At 41.9% G+C, this 17,480-nt stretch overlaps 1 protein-coding gene across 2 annotated transcripts in view; it reads left to right on the plus strand.

The window, feature by feature from the left end:
- The window catches only part of ACSL1 (acyl-CoA synthetase long chain family member 1), a 59,100-nt gene extending 43,949 nt beyond the window's left edge, over window positions 1-15,151 (plus strand). For both annotated transcript variants that reach the window (XM_074992936.1, XM_074992937.1), the window contains exons 14-21: window positions 971-1,066; window positions 7,259-7,331; window positions 8,358-8,446; window positions 8,931-9,047; window positions 10,756-10,899; window positions 13,054-13,155; window positions 13,248-13,319; window positions 13,564-15,151. In XM_074992936.1, the coding sequence (XP_074849037.1) occupies window positions 971-1,066; window positions 7,259-7,331; window positions 8,358-8,446; window positions 8,931-9,047; window positions 10,756-10,899; window positions 13,054-13,155; window positions 13,248-13,319; window positions 13,564-13,704 (834 nt within the window). In that variant the 3' untranslated portion in view covers window positions 13,705-15,151. The remainder of the gene's footprint in view (window positions 1-970; window positions 1,067-7,258; window positions 7,332-8,357; window positions 8,447-8,930; window positions 9,048-10,755; window positions 10,900-13,053; window positions 13,156-13,247; window positions 13,320-13,563) is intronic.
- Window positions 15,152-17,480: the final 2,329 nt, after the last annotated feature.

Consider the following 17,480-nt stretch of genomic DNA (forward strand, 5'->3'; position numbering starts at 1 on the left):
TCTCCCATTGACTTCCCTTACTCCTAATGGAGGACAGAAGTACTGTGGTTGATGGAGGTGCCCTGTAAGTTGTGCATCTTTGTTTTCCCTTTTAAGCACGTCCCCCAATAAGTGCACTAAACTTAACCTGGTCAGATCAACTGCAGCAAGCTTTTTTCCTCTCTCCCTCCCCTCTTATAGTGAAGAGATACCCCAGTAGACTAACCTTTCCCTAAGAGGCTCACAGTTTCGCGCACGCAGAAAGCCTGGAAACTTCCTACAGCATCCTCTCTGGGTGCTCAGCACCTTTTAAAAGATATCTGATACAGTGATTTCAAGGTCATTAGATGTAGCTAATGCACTTTCTAGTAACTGAGGTGTAGGCGTTAGACTATAATCATTCAAAATTATGTTGAGTGATTTAGCTGTGACACCATTCAGTCTGAGTGAAGGATGTTTTGGCCACTCAGGAACCCCTGGCTGTATGTGGAAAAGCAAAGTAAGCTATTTGCTTGTGCTTTTGTTTTTGAAGGTTGATTTTTTTTAATTTCCTGTGCCACTGACTGCCCTCTCCATACTAAGATGTTATGTGATTGGACCAGTTTCACTCCCTCATGCCCGTTCTCCCTATGATAGTGCTGCTGCAAAGTTAAATTTTAATGGCTTAGGGATCTGTATGCCTCTAGCGGAGTCTGTGCCAGAGATGCAATAGGTGCACTGTGTGCGCTTTTGTGGGTAGTGATTGCAGAAAATGGATGGCTGCAGATAATTAAGTGAATAGGGCTGAAGCATGTCAAGACAGTTAGATCATCCTTCTGAACAGACTACCTGTTCAAACTAGGCAGGAGTGTCTATCCCTATGGTTCCTCTTGTGACTCTTGCTGGAGGGAGGGAGGAGGACTTCTGATGGAGCGGGGCGGGGAGGACCTATGTCAATAAAGTGCTACTAGTATCCTGAACACCTTGTCTGTCTCTACACTTGTCTCTGTAGGCAAGTCTGGGAGGAAGAGTAAAACTAATGGTCACTGGAGCAGCTCCTGTGTCTGCAAGTGTATTGACCTTCCTAAGGGCAGCTCTTGGTTGTCAGGTGAGCTTGGGTTTCAGAGACTAGAATGCTTGCATGTCTGAGCATTGAGTACATTCCTAAAATGCTGGCTGGAATATGCTCACTAACAATTGCTCTAGGAATTCTGGTATTTTGGTCAGTATGCTCTAATGCAGCGTATCCCAAAATAATTTGGCCAGGGGAACGCTTCTGAACTTGAAACATATCGACTGCACACATACATGCAGGCCATGTGTGTGGAGGTTTTTGTACCAAAAAATTGGTACATGTAATGCTCAAAAGTTGATTTTAAAAGATGTCTTATTTTACAAAGAGCAAAAAATAAGAGGAAAATCCATCTGAATGAACGGCTAATCTCCTGATAGGAGGAGTAAGTGCACACCCAAACAGAACATCAATATAATAGTTGAAAGAAGGGTGGCTAATGTATCTTTGTACAAAAGAATGATAAAGGACAATATTGTTTTGAAAAGGGAAAAAAACAAAACAAAACTGTCCTTCCTTAAAGTTAAAAACTTTTTATGGAAAAGAAATGCAAAACAAATTAGCTATAGAAAAGTATTTATAAATTAATTTTTTTTTTTTTATGAATTTGTTTTTGGAGAAAACTACTGGAAAGTAAAAACTTTTACAAAAAACCCCACACTTTCCATTAAAAAAAATTGTCATCTTTTCATCACAAACCTATTAATGATGCTGGAGAGTTGGCTCCTCATGTGCAGCAACATGTGATTTCTCTGAACGCAACTTGTGCTGAAACAATCCAAATTGACTGTTTTGGCGTGAGCTGCATAATAAGTATACTATGATGAATGTGTTATAATTATTACTATGCCTACAATCTGAATACTGTTCAAATACCTTGGTATGTTTAATACACACATTCGTATTTAGAAGGAAAAATATCGCTAGCATCAAAATTTTTTCATTGAATTCCCATTCACATCTCATGGAACGCTGTTTGGGAAACGCTGCTCTAATGCAATATATTCCAGGAAGGGAACACCCTGGGGGCAGTGGCGACAGAGTAATACCTAGGGACTAATGATTTTGGAATGGTACACGAATGCTGTGGCAGAAAGACACATTTCTAAGTTACACCTCAAGTCAACTCATTCTTATTACTAGATCTGTCAGATAATCAAACTGCTTTCTTTGGTGTCTTGTTCTTAGCAGCATCCCTAAAGTGTCACTGTAGTATAAAGAGGGGGAAAAAATGCTGCTCATGATATGAGATTTGAGAAGGAAAAACCTCAATCAACTCCATGCAAATTTGACCAGTTTTTACAATTCACTCTTCTAAAGACAGTATGTAAATCTCAAATTCTAGCGAAGTTTCCTTGAAATTGGAAGCAAATCTCAAATGCTTCAGTTGGATCACGGTAATCAGTGTTTGTTGGTAGGAGGCTGAATTATCCCTGTTTTCACTCAGGGATCATTTAAAAGGATGGCAATTTAAAACACCCTCCACCCTTGGAGATAACAATTAAGAGTCAGAGTTTTTATTTCTGTAGTAAGCACTGGAAGTAACTGGCTCCTCAGCCAAGCAGGAGACATAACAGTCCAGTGACTAGAAGTTGAAGCTAAACCAATTCAGGATGGCAATCAGGCACTTTTTTTAAAATGAGCGAGTAACAACTGGAACAACTTAAAAGTTGTGGAGGATTCTTTCACCGACAGCTTTTTAAATCAAGGCTAGATGCTTTTAGAAAAGGTATGCTCTAGGAGAGTTGGGCTCTTCTGTGGCATGTGCTATACAGGAGTTCAGACTAGTGACTACAATGGCCCCTTCAGACCTTGGAATCTCTTAAGCAACGTACAACCACATTTGTCAATGTTGCTGGAGTATAATGCTCTTAGTTAGCTGGAACTATAGCTGACTGGCAATTGGCAGTCAGCAAAAATATTCTTAACCAGACCATGTGAATACTTGGGTTGTATTTTTTTTCCTTGCTACAGGAGTGTAGCTTGTCAGCAACAGATGGATTATGGGGGTGGAGCAGGGGAGATGCAGGATTATTCTGGTATGCTGACTCCTAAAAATGAAGATTCAGTGCAGAAACCTCGACAGGGCTGCTTGTTTCAGTGAAGTACCTTCAATTGCAAATCAAAATGTTGGTAATTCCCTCCCAGAGGAGAACAGTGGTTTGCAGCATTTGACATGAAAAGGCTTGCTTTTGTGTGGATATTCACTGTTCCCCCCAGAACACTGCTCATGTTCATGATCGGATGAGAACGGTACAAGTTCAGAATCCTACCATTTGGGCCTAGCAATGCTACCCTGGGTCCTCGTGAAAGTCTGCTCTGTGGCAATGGCCCAGGTGAGATGAAATAGCTGCCCCTTCTTGTATGTGAATGAGTCCTAACAGGTAGCCATTAAGTCTATTCTTCCTTTACCTTTTGGCATCATTGAAAATCTATATGACCAAAAGCAAATCCACTTGACTTCAGCAATGATTATAGGAGTTATGCCTTTTCTGCAGAGTCCAGGATAAACAGATGTCAGTCTGGGGGCAGCCTGATAAACCAAGTTCTCCTCAGACCTTACACCACAGTTGGGGTCCTCCGTCCCTCCTGCCCACTGGGCCATATGGACATGTTTACATACACGATATCACTTGCCAGCCTCCACTTCTGTATACAGGCCTGGCTTTGGTCTGTTTCCTTCACCTGATAAGGACAATGTGTAGTTCAAGGTAGCAATATGGCAGAAGGCCACACTACATCTCCCATAAGAGGAATAGGAATAAATGAAAGCAGGAGTCCCCTCCCTCCCATCAACCATATTCATGGTTGCATCCCTCATAAGATTGGGTGTCCATACAACCAGTTACAGGACATGTGGATTCCATGGGAGGCCAGTGTGTATATTAATATTCTGGCAGCCTAAAATGCATTCATTCCCCTCAAGCAGGAACATCATATCCAGGCAGTCATGACTTTTTTAATCAATTTCTGCATAAATAAGAAGAGGGAATTTATGGAGCTGTTGCACCAAGAACCAGAACACTCAGAAACATACCTACCAAGAATGCAGAATACTCTTTGGGACAATCTCAGCAGGCACACCTCTGCAGACCACCAGTGGGAAAATGTCATGATGGAAAAACCTCACCTGTGGTGTACACAGTCTTGGGATCTGTTTGCCTCCAAACTCATTCAGTTTCTTCTGTTCTGGAGGAGCATTAGGTCCAGACTCCAGAGGTGGTAATGCCCTTTTAAAAATCCTAGATGGATCACATCAAGCCTGCCTTTGCTACTGAGGTTCTCTGGAAGATTTACCACAACAGGACCAGGGGTATCTTCATTGCACCCATTAGACCGAGTTAGTTTGTGGATCTTTATAAATGATGTTCTGTCACATACAGTAGAACCCTGAAATACATGCACTTGAGTTGTGCAAATCTCTGGTTAACACAACACTGAATGGTTGGGGAGCTGGCGCCTGGCTGCTGCCCCTGACAGGAGCAGTTTGTGGGGTTCCAGCCCGACTCTGCCACCCCTGGCAGGGGCGGCAGCTGAGAGGAGCAGGGAAGCTGACCAGGACAACAGCCTTGGTCAGTTTTCCTGGCTCCAGCAAGTGGAGGAGATCTGGAAAACTTAATTAGCCTGTATCCCCACTCCTGGCTGGAGCAAGGAAACTGACTAGCACAGCAACATTGGACAGTTTCCCTGCTCCTATGAGTGGTTGGCGTGCTGCCCTCTGTCACTAGCTCCCTGCCACTATCACATTAACCTGAGATATGTGAACTCAAGTTCACATATATCTTGGGGGGGCGGGTGTTTACTGTACTGTATTTATTTGTATTTACTTTTACAACATTGTACGTATGGAAATCGTAACTAAAACTTACTTAAGGTTAAAATGCCAGTTATTTGAGAGTTCTAGATGATAGAATGCCAGATATGAAAGTTTACTGTAATTCTGTATGTTACACCTAACTGCATCACCATAATTGGTGTGTGTATGTATGAGTCTTAAAACACAAACCATCTCCTGCCCCTCAAAGTCTGGGCTTTCTGTTAAGTGGTTGAAAGTCCTGCAGGCAGAAATAAGTGCCCTTCCACCCTAGTGGAGGGCTGCTCTCTTTACTCCTACCACAACTTGATCCTGAAATTAGTACCTTCCCATCAGTGATTATGTGCACACCATGGGACCTAAATTTGACATTCTGAGCTTTTTTCCAAACCGCCCTTTGAACTGAGAGCTACATGTTCCATGGCTCACCTTTCCGTGAAGGTTGCAGTCTTAGTTGCTCTCACCTTAGCCAGATGAGGGGATGCCCATGGCTGATCTGCCGTAAGCCATATTTCACAAAGCAAAAATCTCCCTTTATCTCCAATCTGCAATGCAGCCCAAGGTAATCTTCAGATCGACCTGCATTTTCACTTACCAGTATTCTCTCCCCCCATGGAAGCATGAGACTGGCCTTTAACCTTGTTCTGAAAAGAAGGAAACTAAATTTGGAGAACACAAACTACATGTTGGTAATGCAACTGTGTTGCTATAGCAGTCCAGAGACCCACTAAGGCAGGGGTCAGTAACTGAAAGCAAGAAGAGCCCTTTTTTTTTTTTTTTTTAATTCAGTAAAAAGGTCAATTCAAGGGCTGCAAGGCATGTAAATACAAGATGACCCTACATAATGTCAAACCATACTTTTTTTTTTTTTTTTGTAACCCCTATTTTAAGAACAGCATGCATTTGATACATATTTACAGCAGGATGTTCACATTCTTTATTCTATTTCCTCGCACTTAACGTGTTTGTACTATCTCTCTGATGTTTGCTACTGAACCTATTTAATTATGCCAGTTAACTTCAAATTTAATATTAGTTTTCTTTAAAATGTGTGTTGCTCTGCACAGCAGTAATGCCACAAGCTTTCTTTTCAAAATCAAGACTTTATTAGCAACTTAATCAAAACACAGATATATCATATCCCACGATGTACTGCACATATTAAAGGGAAAGTTATCCAACATTTTGAGACACATTTTATATGAATTGTTAATTGTTGGGCTTTTAGATGTTCACCTTTTATCAAAAATAATCAGGAGGGGTTTTTACTTTGCAATTCTAGTTTTGGGAGCCACAAAGAAGTCCTTAAAGAGCTGCAGGTTGCAGAACCCTGCACTAAGGGGATCTCTGGATACATTGTTCAGCTGGCAGGTCTTCCTCCCCAAAATGGGATGATGGCCCATTCTTCAAGAGCACTAGTCACCTCCACAGCATCTGTTTCATACATTATAATATTTGTAAGGCAGCTACTTGGAGCATCATACACCTTTTGAAGCATTGTGTCCTATCAAGATGCTTTGGCATATGCAGTTTTGATATCTGTACTTTTAGATATTCATACCAACTGCATTCTCTTACTCTCCTGCTATTGGATACTGCGTGCCTATCTTCCAGATACGGAATATACAAAGGAACCAGAACCCGAAGAAATGGAGGATACTTACCTGTAACTGGAGCGTCTCCAGAATGTGCAGGCTCTAGCTGTATTCTACTGCCCACCATATGTTCCCCGATTGAAGAAACTGGAGAGTTGTTTATCTGAGCTATTCCTTTTGTCCTCTGTTTAAAGCACAATGAAAGTAGCTGTATATGCATGGGCTATATTTGTTACAAATTTTCTAGCTCAGGCATACCTGTGGAATACAGCTAGGGGACCACGCATCTGGGAGACCCACCAGTTGCAGGTAAGTGGCATCCATTTATGCCATGTTGAATTTGTTTTTGAAAACTGTTTTGGCTGAGATTTAACCATATTGTGTAGCCTTTGTAACTCTGGTCAGCAGTGCTTCTTTTCTATCTTAAAATAGTTACATGCTTACTTGCTTAGTTACCTATGGTAATTCCCTCTTGGTGGTGGTAGGTTTAATATGACAGTACTGTAATACGCTTACATCTTCTGAAGAGCACCACACAAGTGCAAACAATGGTATGCTGTGTACAGTGCTTACCCTCTATGACACTTCACACTTAAGTTCTAAAGCACTAATTTCAGTAGATGGTTTCAGGTAGCTTTTTTTTTTTTAAACTTCAGAATTTCTGTCTTGGCAGTATACTTAAATTACACAATTTAAAGCTGAACTTCACCAAACTAAAGAGACAATTAAATTTCTCCCTTCTACTGTGATATTGGCCACTTTGTTTCAATTTGAAGTCCTTTTGTTGAATTTGTTTTTTTTTTTTTTTCAATTCCACAGTTCTATGAAGGCTATGGACAAACTGAATGCACAGCTGGATGCTCCCTGACAATTCCTGGTGACTGGACAGCTGGTATGGCTTCGTGGCTTTGTGGTGGTGGTTTTTTTTTTTTAAATAAAGTGAACTAATTAGTCTTGTATTCCATATGTCATTGTGGACATAACTTACTGACTTCCTAAGCTGCTGCTGAAGTACTGTATTGGGTTACTTGTTTCCTTAAGTCCAGAGGCAAAGGGTTGCTTGAAGATCTCACAAGAAGCAAGCCACCACTTTGAACATGTTACAAAGCTGAACCATGTGGCTTTTTTCCTGTGGCTTTAAGGGAAGTTGAAACGTGTCATAGTTTCCCATAGTAACAGTAAAGAAACTAGATTTCCAGAGAACTTGAATCAGCTGTCTACAGTAGAGGACGTTTTTTTCCTCTTGAGGCAGACAAGCATTCTCCTGTTCTCTGATGTAGTTACAACCTCTAGCCATGTGGTGAGCTAACCCAGATAGCCTTCAATATGAATTTATAGCAACTTTAAATGTCAAAAGCATCCTGCTTCGAAGAATGGTGCATAATACACATCCCTTGGCAAAACTCTGAATATGTTTAATGATGTAGCAGGTCATGTCCCAGTGGACCATAAGACTGCAGTATCTTAATCTGGTCTAGCTCTTAGAAATCTCAGTTGGCTTCCACAGGGATGTCCTGCAACGTTAGACCATTCCTTGCAAAACAAAACTCCAAATTACTGCTTTGTGGTATTGATACTATATTGGCTACTCAGTGACAAAGTGTGCGCTTCTCTTGGAATACTTTTATCCCCACTTCAGCCCCTTCCCTTATATTAGATTCCTTCAGACTAGTCCGTGTGTGTGTGTTTTGTGGGATGTGCACAGGGGAAGGATTGCCTTGACTTGCCCAGCATCACATTGTCAGATCTAAACTGTGTTGACTCCTTTTAGTAAGAGTGCTGTTGTGCAGAGTGTGATCCAGTGGATGGAAAGCCAGTCCTTCTTTTTTCACTACTCCTAAAATGGTAACCTTGAAGGCCCTGGTAAGCAACCTGAACATAGAGGTGCTATTTAAGGCCAATATCTGTTCTATTAAAGGTCATGTTGGAGCGCCAATGCCGTGCAGTCTCATAAAGCTTGTTGATGTAGAAGAAATGAATTATTTTGCTGTCAAAGGGGAGGGTGAGGTGAGTAACGTTTAAGGATGTATAAGGTTGCTAAAAAGATCTGCAGAGGGTCCTTGTGCAATGTTTAGCCACCTGGTGAGGTAAAATCAAACAGCCTTATATTTGAAGCCACTGAGATTAGTGGATGCTTGACAAAAATGGCTCTTGTGGTTTGTTTAACTATTAGCTACCACATAAATGAACTTCTGCTAGGGATCTTAAGTCATGCTGCATCAATGACGCTGGACCGCGTTCACCCTCAATAGTTGTATGCTTATGCAACTGAGCGTAAACAGGCATTTGCTATTGTTTTAATAACCCTATTGTCCTACATAAAAGAACTCTCCTGGGCTGAGATTGTGGCTATAATTTAGAAACTTAATTCATTCTGATGCTTCTGCAGACAAATAGCAGAAACAAGAGCTTCCTCTGAGAACAGTCTTTTTTTGCTAAAATCTTGACTAATTTTGTTGCACATCAGTCTTGATGAACAAACTCATTTCAGATCTGTGTGAAAGGGCCAAATGTATTTCAAGGCTACCTGAAGGATCCAGAAAAAACAGCAGAAGCCCTAGATAAAGATGGCTGGCTCCACACAGGAGATGTTGGAAAATGGCTACCAGTAAGTCAGTTTGTATTGCTTAAACATTTTTTAGTAGTGAACTGCATCTATTAGGCTGTCAGTGGCAGAGTTGCTGAAGGGCTAAGGCTCAGTTTGTGTTTTGCAAATGTGCTTTGAGATGTTCTGTTGTAAAATACTATAAATGAAGCTTGAAACAGGAACAAAGCACTAACCTCCCTTATCAGAAGTTGGTGGGGGGAATAGCAGTACCCCAGTCTGCCCACTATGTGATGCCACTGAAGCGTCGGGAAATACCAAAATGCTCTGAGAATCCTAGGGCTGGAAGGGACCTCAAGAGGTAATCTAGTCCAGCCCCCTGCTTCAAGCAGGATCAACCCCCTCTAAGTCATCTCAACCAGGACTTTGACAAGCTGGGGCTTAAACCTCTAGGGATGGAGAATCCACCACCTCTTGGTAACGAATTCTAGTGCTTCACCACTCTTCTGGTGATGTAGTTTTTCCTAATATCCAACCTACACCTCTTCCTCTAACTTCAGACCGTTGCTCCTTATTCTGCTATCCATCACTCCTGAGAACAATTGCTCTCCATCCTCTTTAGAGCTCCCCTTCAGGAAGCTGAAGGCTGCTATTAAATTACCCTTCAGTCTTCTCTTCTGTAAACTACATAAGCCCAAATCCCTCAGCGTCTCCTCATAGGTCATGTGCTCCAGCCCCTTAATCATTTTTGTTGCCTTCTGCTGAACCCACTCCAGCACATCCATATCCTTTTTATACTGGGGGCCCCAAAACCAGACAGTATTCCAGATGTGGCCTCGCCAATGTTGAATGGAGGGGAATAACTACTTCTGTAGATCTGCTCAGTGTTCCTCTTAATGCACCTTAATATGCCCTTAGCCTTCTTGGCTACAAGGGCACACTGTTTACTCATATCCAGCCTTTCATCCACCCTCATTTATTCCAGATTTGAGACACTTGCAGTGTTGAAGACTAGTATTTTAATTTATTGGAGTTGTTGCATCGAGTACCATAGGTCCAAATGTCCTATATACATTTCTCTCTCTTCTTATGTATGTTCAATACTCTGGCTAACAAAGTCAGATTCTCACTCTGCCATTTAAGAAACCTTGTGCAATTTATCAAGATAGGGTTGGGTCTGTTTGTTTGTGTTGTGGGTTCCCCCCCCTTGGATGAAAACACCAAGCATAAGACCACAGGGGAAACAAATAGCAGGTAGTGCTTAACTGGTACCGAATCTGTTAGCTATGCTATGGAAAAGATCAGTGGTTGGAGCAAGAAAATGGATTATTGGCAGTATCAGCATTGAAACTGTTCATAAGTGCGCAGGGACAAATTACATGTTTGTCTGACTCCTGTGTTTTCCTCCTCTCTCTCTCATCAGCTAAGGTTTCAGTGAACAAAACACACTTGATCAATTATCTAACCTAATAATTTGAATAGTTTATCTGCCTTCCTTTCCTTGTGGTGTTTTTCCTTTTAGAGTGTATTAAACAGTGAGTACCTGTGATCTGTTAAATAGATGAGCAAAAATTTGAACAGTCTCTAAATCAAGGGTACATTCAGGCAAAAGTTACTTCAGTTACAGGTTTGCAATGAATTAAGTTACTGGTTGGTTCTTGGGCTACCCTAAGCATTTACTGATATTTAATCGGCCATAGTGTTCCTAAAACTTCGTAAGATGATTCATGAATGCCTGCCTTCTCTCAAAAGAAATTATCTTAACCCACAGAATGGTACCTTAAAGATCATCGACCGGAAAAAGCACATATTCAAACTCGCCCAGGGAGAGTACATAGCACCAGAGAAAATAGAAAATGTGTATATGAGAAGTGAACCTGTTGCTCAGGTGTTTGTCTATGGAGAAAGTTTGCAGGTAGGCATCCTCCAACTAGATGTAAATGCTAGGTATGGTTATCAATTCAATTTCCTTAGTTTTTGAAAGAAAAAAAAAAAAAAAAAAGACACTGGGTTAAATCTTAATCTCCTAATTGCGACATTGGACTTTAAATTCAATTTTGATGTCTTAAAAGCATCACTTGCGTAACTTATTCCAGATCTGGTAGGCAAGGTGGCTGAAGATATGGTACGTATATATATATATATAAATATTTTTGAATTGGAACAGCTTCTGTTGAGAGACTTTGAAGCCTACACAGTGCTCTTCAGGCCTGGGACATATACTCAGTGTTACAGGGTAGAACAGATTTAGCACAAATAGCTTAATATTTCCACTCTGAAATGCAGCGGCCAGTTAACACCATACCTGTCAGGGGGAGACTGGGTTATAGATTACTTATCATCAAGCACAGTGCCTTTGTTCAGTCCCTTTTTGATGTCTAGCCAAGTTAGGAGTTCAAGCTCCCAGGCTCATTGTTTCAAAGAACCTGTACAGCACTCTGAATAAGAACTGAGAGGTCAGATATAGTGATCATTTTGTGAAAGTTTAGCTGTAGTTTGGTCTTTATTTTGTGTGAGCTAATTTGGGAGTGTGTTGATTTGTCTTGTTAATGTATTGGATGAAGTACACCACAGATGATGGGCATGCAGATGATCCACGGACCCTGAAAGTTGTTTTTTTGGGGAGGTAATGAGCTGAGGCTTTGATGAAACAGTGGAGCTATGCCTATAGGATTGAATCTGTTCAAGAAAGGTCTGGTGCCTCTTGGTCTGTAGGAAGCTTGCTTCTGATGAGCTTAGAGAAGCTGGGGTTAGTATGAATTCCAGGAGAGGTGGTTCAGGGAGGATTTCTGTCATGAGGTCCCTACAAATATGGGTGTTTAGTTTTGATACCTCCTGTATGGATTCCAGCGTGGGATAGTGGGGGAGAACAAGAGGAGGTGTACGATTGCACGGAGGTTTTTTATTTCTGTATTGAAGCCCATTCCCTTGGTGTGTTTGGGGCTTACACAATAGACCAGAGTTTCTCAACTTTTTTAAAGTACACCCCTCCAACACACACACACACACACACACACACACACACACACACACACACACACACACACACACACACACACACACACACACACACACACTTATCTTGCATACCTCCCTAAGGGTATGTGTTCCACTAGCTGAGAAAACTAAGATCTGAGGGCTTGAAACAAGTGCCATTCAACCTTTCCAGATTACTGTTCCCTCTTCAGGAGTCAGGTTTGTTTTGCATACCACCAAGTTACACCTCGCTTAAAAATTAGTTCCAAAAACATGTAAAAATATGACTGCTACTGGAAACTTGCTGACTTTTTAACATCTTGAAAAGAAAAGTAAATGAATTGGAATAGAAATACTGTACTTACCTTTCAGCATAAGCCACATGAAGCACTAGAAACAAGTCAGTCTGAATGAACTTCTAGATTTTACTGAGTTTACTAGTGTTTTTATGTAGCCTGTTGTAAAAACTAGGCAAGTATCTAAATGAGTTGATGTACCCCTGGCTGAGAAACAGTGGAACCAAAGAGGTGGTGTGTGTGGTAGTGGGTTTTTTTTTTGGGGGGGGGGGGGTGGGAGGAGAACAGCATTTTGTTTAACTTGAAAAACCTCTCCCTGCAATGCCCTCTGTTTACAAAGCAGCCAGACTGCCCAGCCCTCTGACAGAACAACAAACTGAAAGCACTGCAAACAGGGCAGCCAATGAACCAGAAGCCCTTTGTCAACAGAGGGCAGGCCCTCTAAAGCAGTTCAGCTATTCTTTGCTGACAGAGGCACTATGCCTTGTATGGTCATAACAGAACTTTGCTGGGAAAACTACTGCATTGTGTCACCAGATTCTTGACAGAATGCAGCTGTAGTGGGGACGCACCCTAGTTCTGTCGACAGAAGGCCTCTTCTGTTGACAGAACTCTGTAGTGTAGACCCAGCTATAATGTTTACAAAAATACTCTAGGAAGCAAAGCTTATTGTAGCTAATTATGGAAGTATCAATCTCTACACAAGAGTAACAATTGGTAGAGCACTGGCAACTTCCAGGAAATTGTTAAATGTTTGTTTAGCAAACTTATGCCTTTTTTATTTTCCTCCTTTTGAGGCCTTTTTAATAGCTGTTGTAGTACCAGATGCAGAGATTTTGTCTAATTGGGCCAAGAAAAAGGGATTTGAAGGTTCATATGAACAGTTATGCAAAAACAAGGTAAGTGTTCTTAAAATACAGAAACCAATTACTGGTCTCTTCAGTTATAAGTTTTAGAATATAATATGTTATGTTTTTTTTAATCACGGTAGGATGTCAAAAAACATATTTTGGAAGACATGTTGAAGGTTGGGAAAGAATTTGGTCTGAAGTCATTTGAACAGGTGAGAAATTAAGTAACATTTGTGCAATTGGAATTGAACTCAACTTTCATTACTTGCGTCTAACCATATCAGTATCTGCATAACGTGACTATGCAGAAACTACTTTTAACTAACATTCTTTCACCCTCTAAGTGGGCTAATAAATAATATCTGTACCAAATAATAACTGTACCACATTTTGTGAGCCCTTTCTCCCTGAACAAAGTAAAATGCATTTTTAGGCTAATAGCTGTTCATTTTCCAGGTCAAAGGCATTGCCCTGAGCACAGAGCCATTTTCTGTTGAAAATGGCTTGTTGACACCAACGTTGAAGACAAAGCGGCGAGACCTGCAAAAACACTTCAAGTCACAGATTGATGAACTCTATACTAGTATCAGGATGTAACTGAGGGGGAAATGGCTTGAAGAGAGGTGGCAAACATCCAGTGTCTACAGTTGGCCTTCATATGTGTAATCTGACTACAGCAAACATAGGGAAGGAAACTGTGTGATCATTAACTTGTACACAAATGGGTACTTGCCATAGGAATACTGAAGAAGATGGAGCATTGCCTTACTGTCCAGTTGTGTTGCAGGCCACTTTTATGGTTACCTACAATTTTCAAAATTAGCCTTAAACTGTAAATGTAACTGTGTGATTAAGTTATTCAAGACTTCCTCAACCAAAAATGTGACTCTTTGTTAACCGGGGAATTGAGGCTTTCTTGTAGCCAGCATGTTCCTGCTTGCAGGATACTTTGTAGCTGTCCATGCTGAAGGATTTAGTGTATTGGAGAGGCTATATTATACAGCAGGGGAAACAGCTATTCATCAAATAAAATGCTATAGCTGATAACACTGCTTCTTGCATTAGCCCTAAAATGGTGTCAGACCATGCCACTTTGAAGAGAACTTGCTTCAGCATGCCACATTGTGGAGAGAACACAGAAGCTTACTGTTGTGTAATCTAGGTGTTGAATGCCAATCCAGGGAGAATACTCTTTTGCAAGAGGTGAATGATGCGATATTGGCTCTCTAAACTAGTTTAATTTTTCTGCATTTGGAAGGTGGCAACTAATTCATTAACATAACAAAAAATATTTAACACAAACTTCAGACCTAGTTGTGTAAATGGAACCAACCCCTGGAAAAAGACTGCTGTTTGAAGACTGAAACCATACAAGAAGTTGGGCTGTGCTAATGGCCAGGTACACATACACCTTGCATTCGCCAAGTGACTCCGGTAATGGACCCTAGTGTACTTAATCTGCTTTGTTCCATTAACATGCCAGGTGCTCTAAACACAGAATAGTTTGTCCTATCCCTCAGCTGTCTGATGCAATGTTTGAGTAGTTGTCTCTTGATTAAAAGGCGTGGCAGCTGAAAGCATTATTATTTTTTTTTTTTTCTGAGGCATGCTTTCTAGCAATTGGAAGTGCTCAGACAAGCTTGCAGAGCGGGGAGAGCTAGACTTTCTCCTGAACAAATTTCCACACGTTAAAATGCTATAAATAAAATCTTGGTCCACTGTTTGGCAAATTGCAAATTTAGTCTTGTGACAGAAACATTTACCACTAGCATTCATTACTGTTTGTTTTTTTTTTGGAAACATGGATATATGTAAAATACAAGCACAAGGTTTGCACTAAAATTTGTGATTGTAATGCACTATTTAATATAACTTCATGTGTACCCTAATTGCACAAATCCAAATTGAAACTCTTGGAATATCAAGTAACTTGTTACATGGGAGTTTAAATGTTTGCTTAGTGTTGGCTATTTCTATGCTTTTATAAACCAAAACAATTTCCAAAACCAATGAAGGAAATGAAAATAAATATTTCTGCATTTCATCTGAGTAGAGCGCTTATTTTTCAAGGTAAGAAGCAGATAGCTAATGTGCTGACATTCGCCCTGCCCCCCAGCGTGCACTGGCTGGTCAGCTGCCAGGGCATGCAGGGCTCCAGCTGTCAGCTGCTGTACTCTCTCTACCCCCTGACCCCAGCTAACATCCCTGTGCTGGTTCACCCCATTCAACCCCACTAATATCATGGCCCCAGCTCACACAGCTCTGGCTTCAACCTGAGCAAGGGGATCCTAACCCCTGGCTCACAGGGCTCCAACTCCACCCCCCCACCTACCTCTTCCCACAGCCCTGGCTCCAACTCCCTGGCTGGGCTCAACCCCTTGCTGCCTGGGTCCAACCCTCTGCAAGCCCCAGATCAACTGCACCCTCCCACCACCTCTGCTGCCTTAACCCATCCCAGGCTTAACACCTCCCCGCACGGCCCCAACCTAAGCTCTCCTTGTCCTAGACACAATTTGAGGTATGTGAGGGTTGCAAGTGTATTCTATGCTTACTGGCTATGGTCTGAAGAAGTGGGTCTGTCTCACGAAAGCTCACCTAATAAACTATTTTGCTAGTCTTTAAAGTGCTACTTGACTGCTTTTTGTTTTGACTATGCTTACTGTGTAACTTTTAAAGTAGCAACTGTGCTTTTCTACCACTAGAGGATTGTTGATAATGCAACTGAGCCTGCATTTAGCTGTTCAATCACTTTCTTCCCCATACCTCCTTTTTGTGCATTAACATTTATTAATCAAGTTCTACTTCAGCTGCATCTACACTGAGAAATTGAATTAATTTTATAACACTGGAATTTATAAACTTGATTTTTGATCATCCTCACCTCCCCCTGTGCTCTTCACAAAGTTGACTTATTGCTGCCCCACTCAACTGGCAAACACTTGCAGCAGTGCATTGTGGGAACCTATCCCACAGTTCCCTCATCCCTGTAGCATTCTGGGTATGTTTGCTGGTATTCGACATTTTCCCACACTGCATTTTTCTCAACTGTTTAATTTTTCCAGTGGAAGGAAGGAAAAGTAGGGCAGCCACAGCAATGGCAAAGTTTTGTTAACTTGGAGCCCTGAGCACCAGTAACTGAATTATCTAGGATTTCATACAAATCAGTAAGTGTATGCTTTTCAACAAGCCATCTGCTGACTACTCCCCCTCCCATGATTTGCATCAGATCCACAAAAAAAGTTGGGACCCTGAAAAACTTGAAGATAAAGTTTTTGGAGGAAAAAGTTGGTGAGGGGAAGGTGTTCTTGGCTATCCAGCTGTTGAGTTTCCTCCACCACCTCTGATTGCATCCATTACCCAAAAATAACACAGGGACAGCCTGTCTTGTCAACAGGCCCTCCACCCACTCTTTCCTGTGTGAAGGGGTGGAAAAAGGATAGAAAAAGCTAGGAAAAAGACATCATCTCTCTTCTCTGCACACACGTTGCCAACATGGAAGACGGTAGTGGAAATTCCATACAGTGAACTTATAACAGGAATCTCAAATAGACCTCCACCCTGTATTTTTAGGGATCAAAGCATGGAAAAAAAAATATATATTTTGCAAAAAGCAGCAGGTGTCTAAGTGGGAGCAAGCCCCCAAATATTTTTGGCTGTGTGTATGACTGTAGAGCCAATTAAAATGTTCCACTGCCCTTGAAAATCTTAGCCCCTGGGGAGACTCCCCCTTCCCCCCCGCCCCCCCCAGCAAGCCTCTGAATATCTTAGCTGCCTGGGGAGACTGCCCCCTGGCAGCATCAAGTCCCTGAATATCTTAGCTGCCTGGGGGGACTCCCCTGCTGCTGTCCCCCCAGCAGCAGAAATGGCCCAGCTATCTTAGCTGCTAGGGGAGGCTCTTCTAGTGGCAGAAAGGCCCCTAAAATATTTTTGGTGGTCGGGGGGGGCAGTTGTAGTCCCCTGAATCTTAGCCACAGTGAAGACTTCCCCCCACCCAGCTGCTGCAAGGCTTGAAATTCTTTCTTGCCCTGGGAGCCCCAACTGCATAAGCCAGGACCTGGCTCTCTGGGCAGCACAGAAGGGCAGGCCCATCCTTCTATGGGGTTGGGGGCTACCCATGTGATGTGGCTGAGTGCAGGAAAGACACTGCCTGGGGCACAAGGGGGAAGGAGGTGCACACAAATGTAAGCAGCTGAGAAGTTTCTCAGACTCTTACAAAAGCCTTGCTGCCATATAGTGCAGTAGGCAGCCACTGGCAGCAGGCAGTTGAGGGAAAAAAATACCAAACATAGAGACAACTGCAAACTCTGTACTGAGGCTATTTGTAATAGGCAGATGCACTCTCAGCACTAATAACAAAGAAAGACATTTCTCAG

The sequence above is a fragment of the Carettochelys insculpta genome, chromosome 4 (genome assembly GCF_033958435.1).
Source record: "Carettochelys insculpta isolate YL-2023 chromosome 4, ASM3395843v1, whole genome shotgun sequence".
NCBI lineage: Eukaryota > Metazoa > Chordata > Testudines > Carettochelyidae > Carettochelys > Carettochelys insculpta.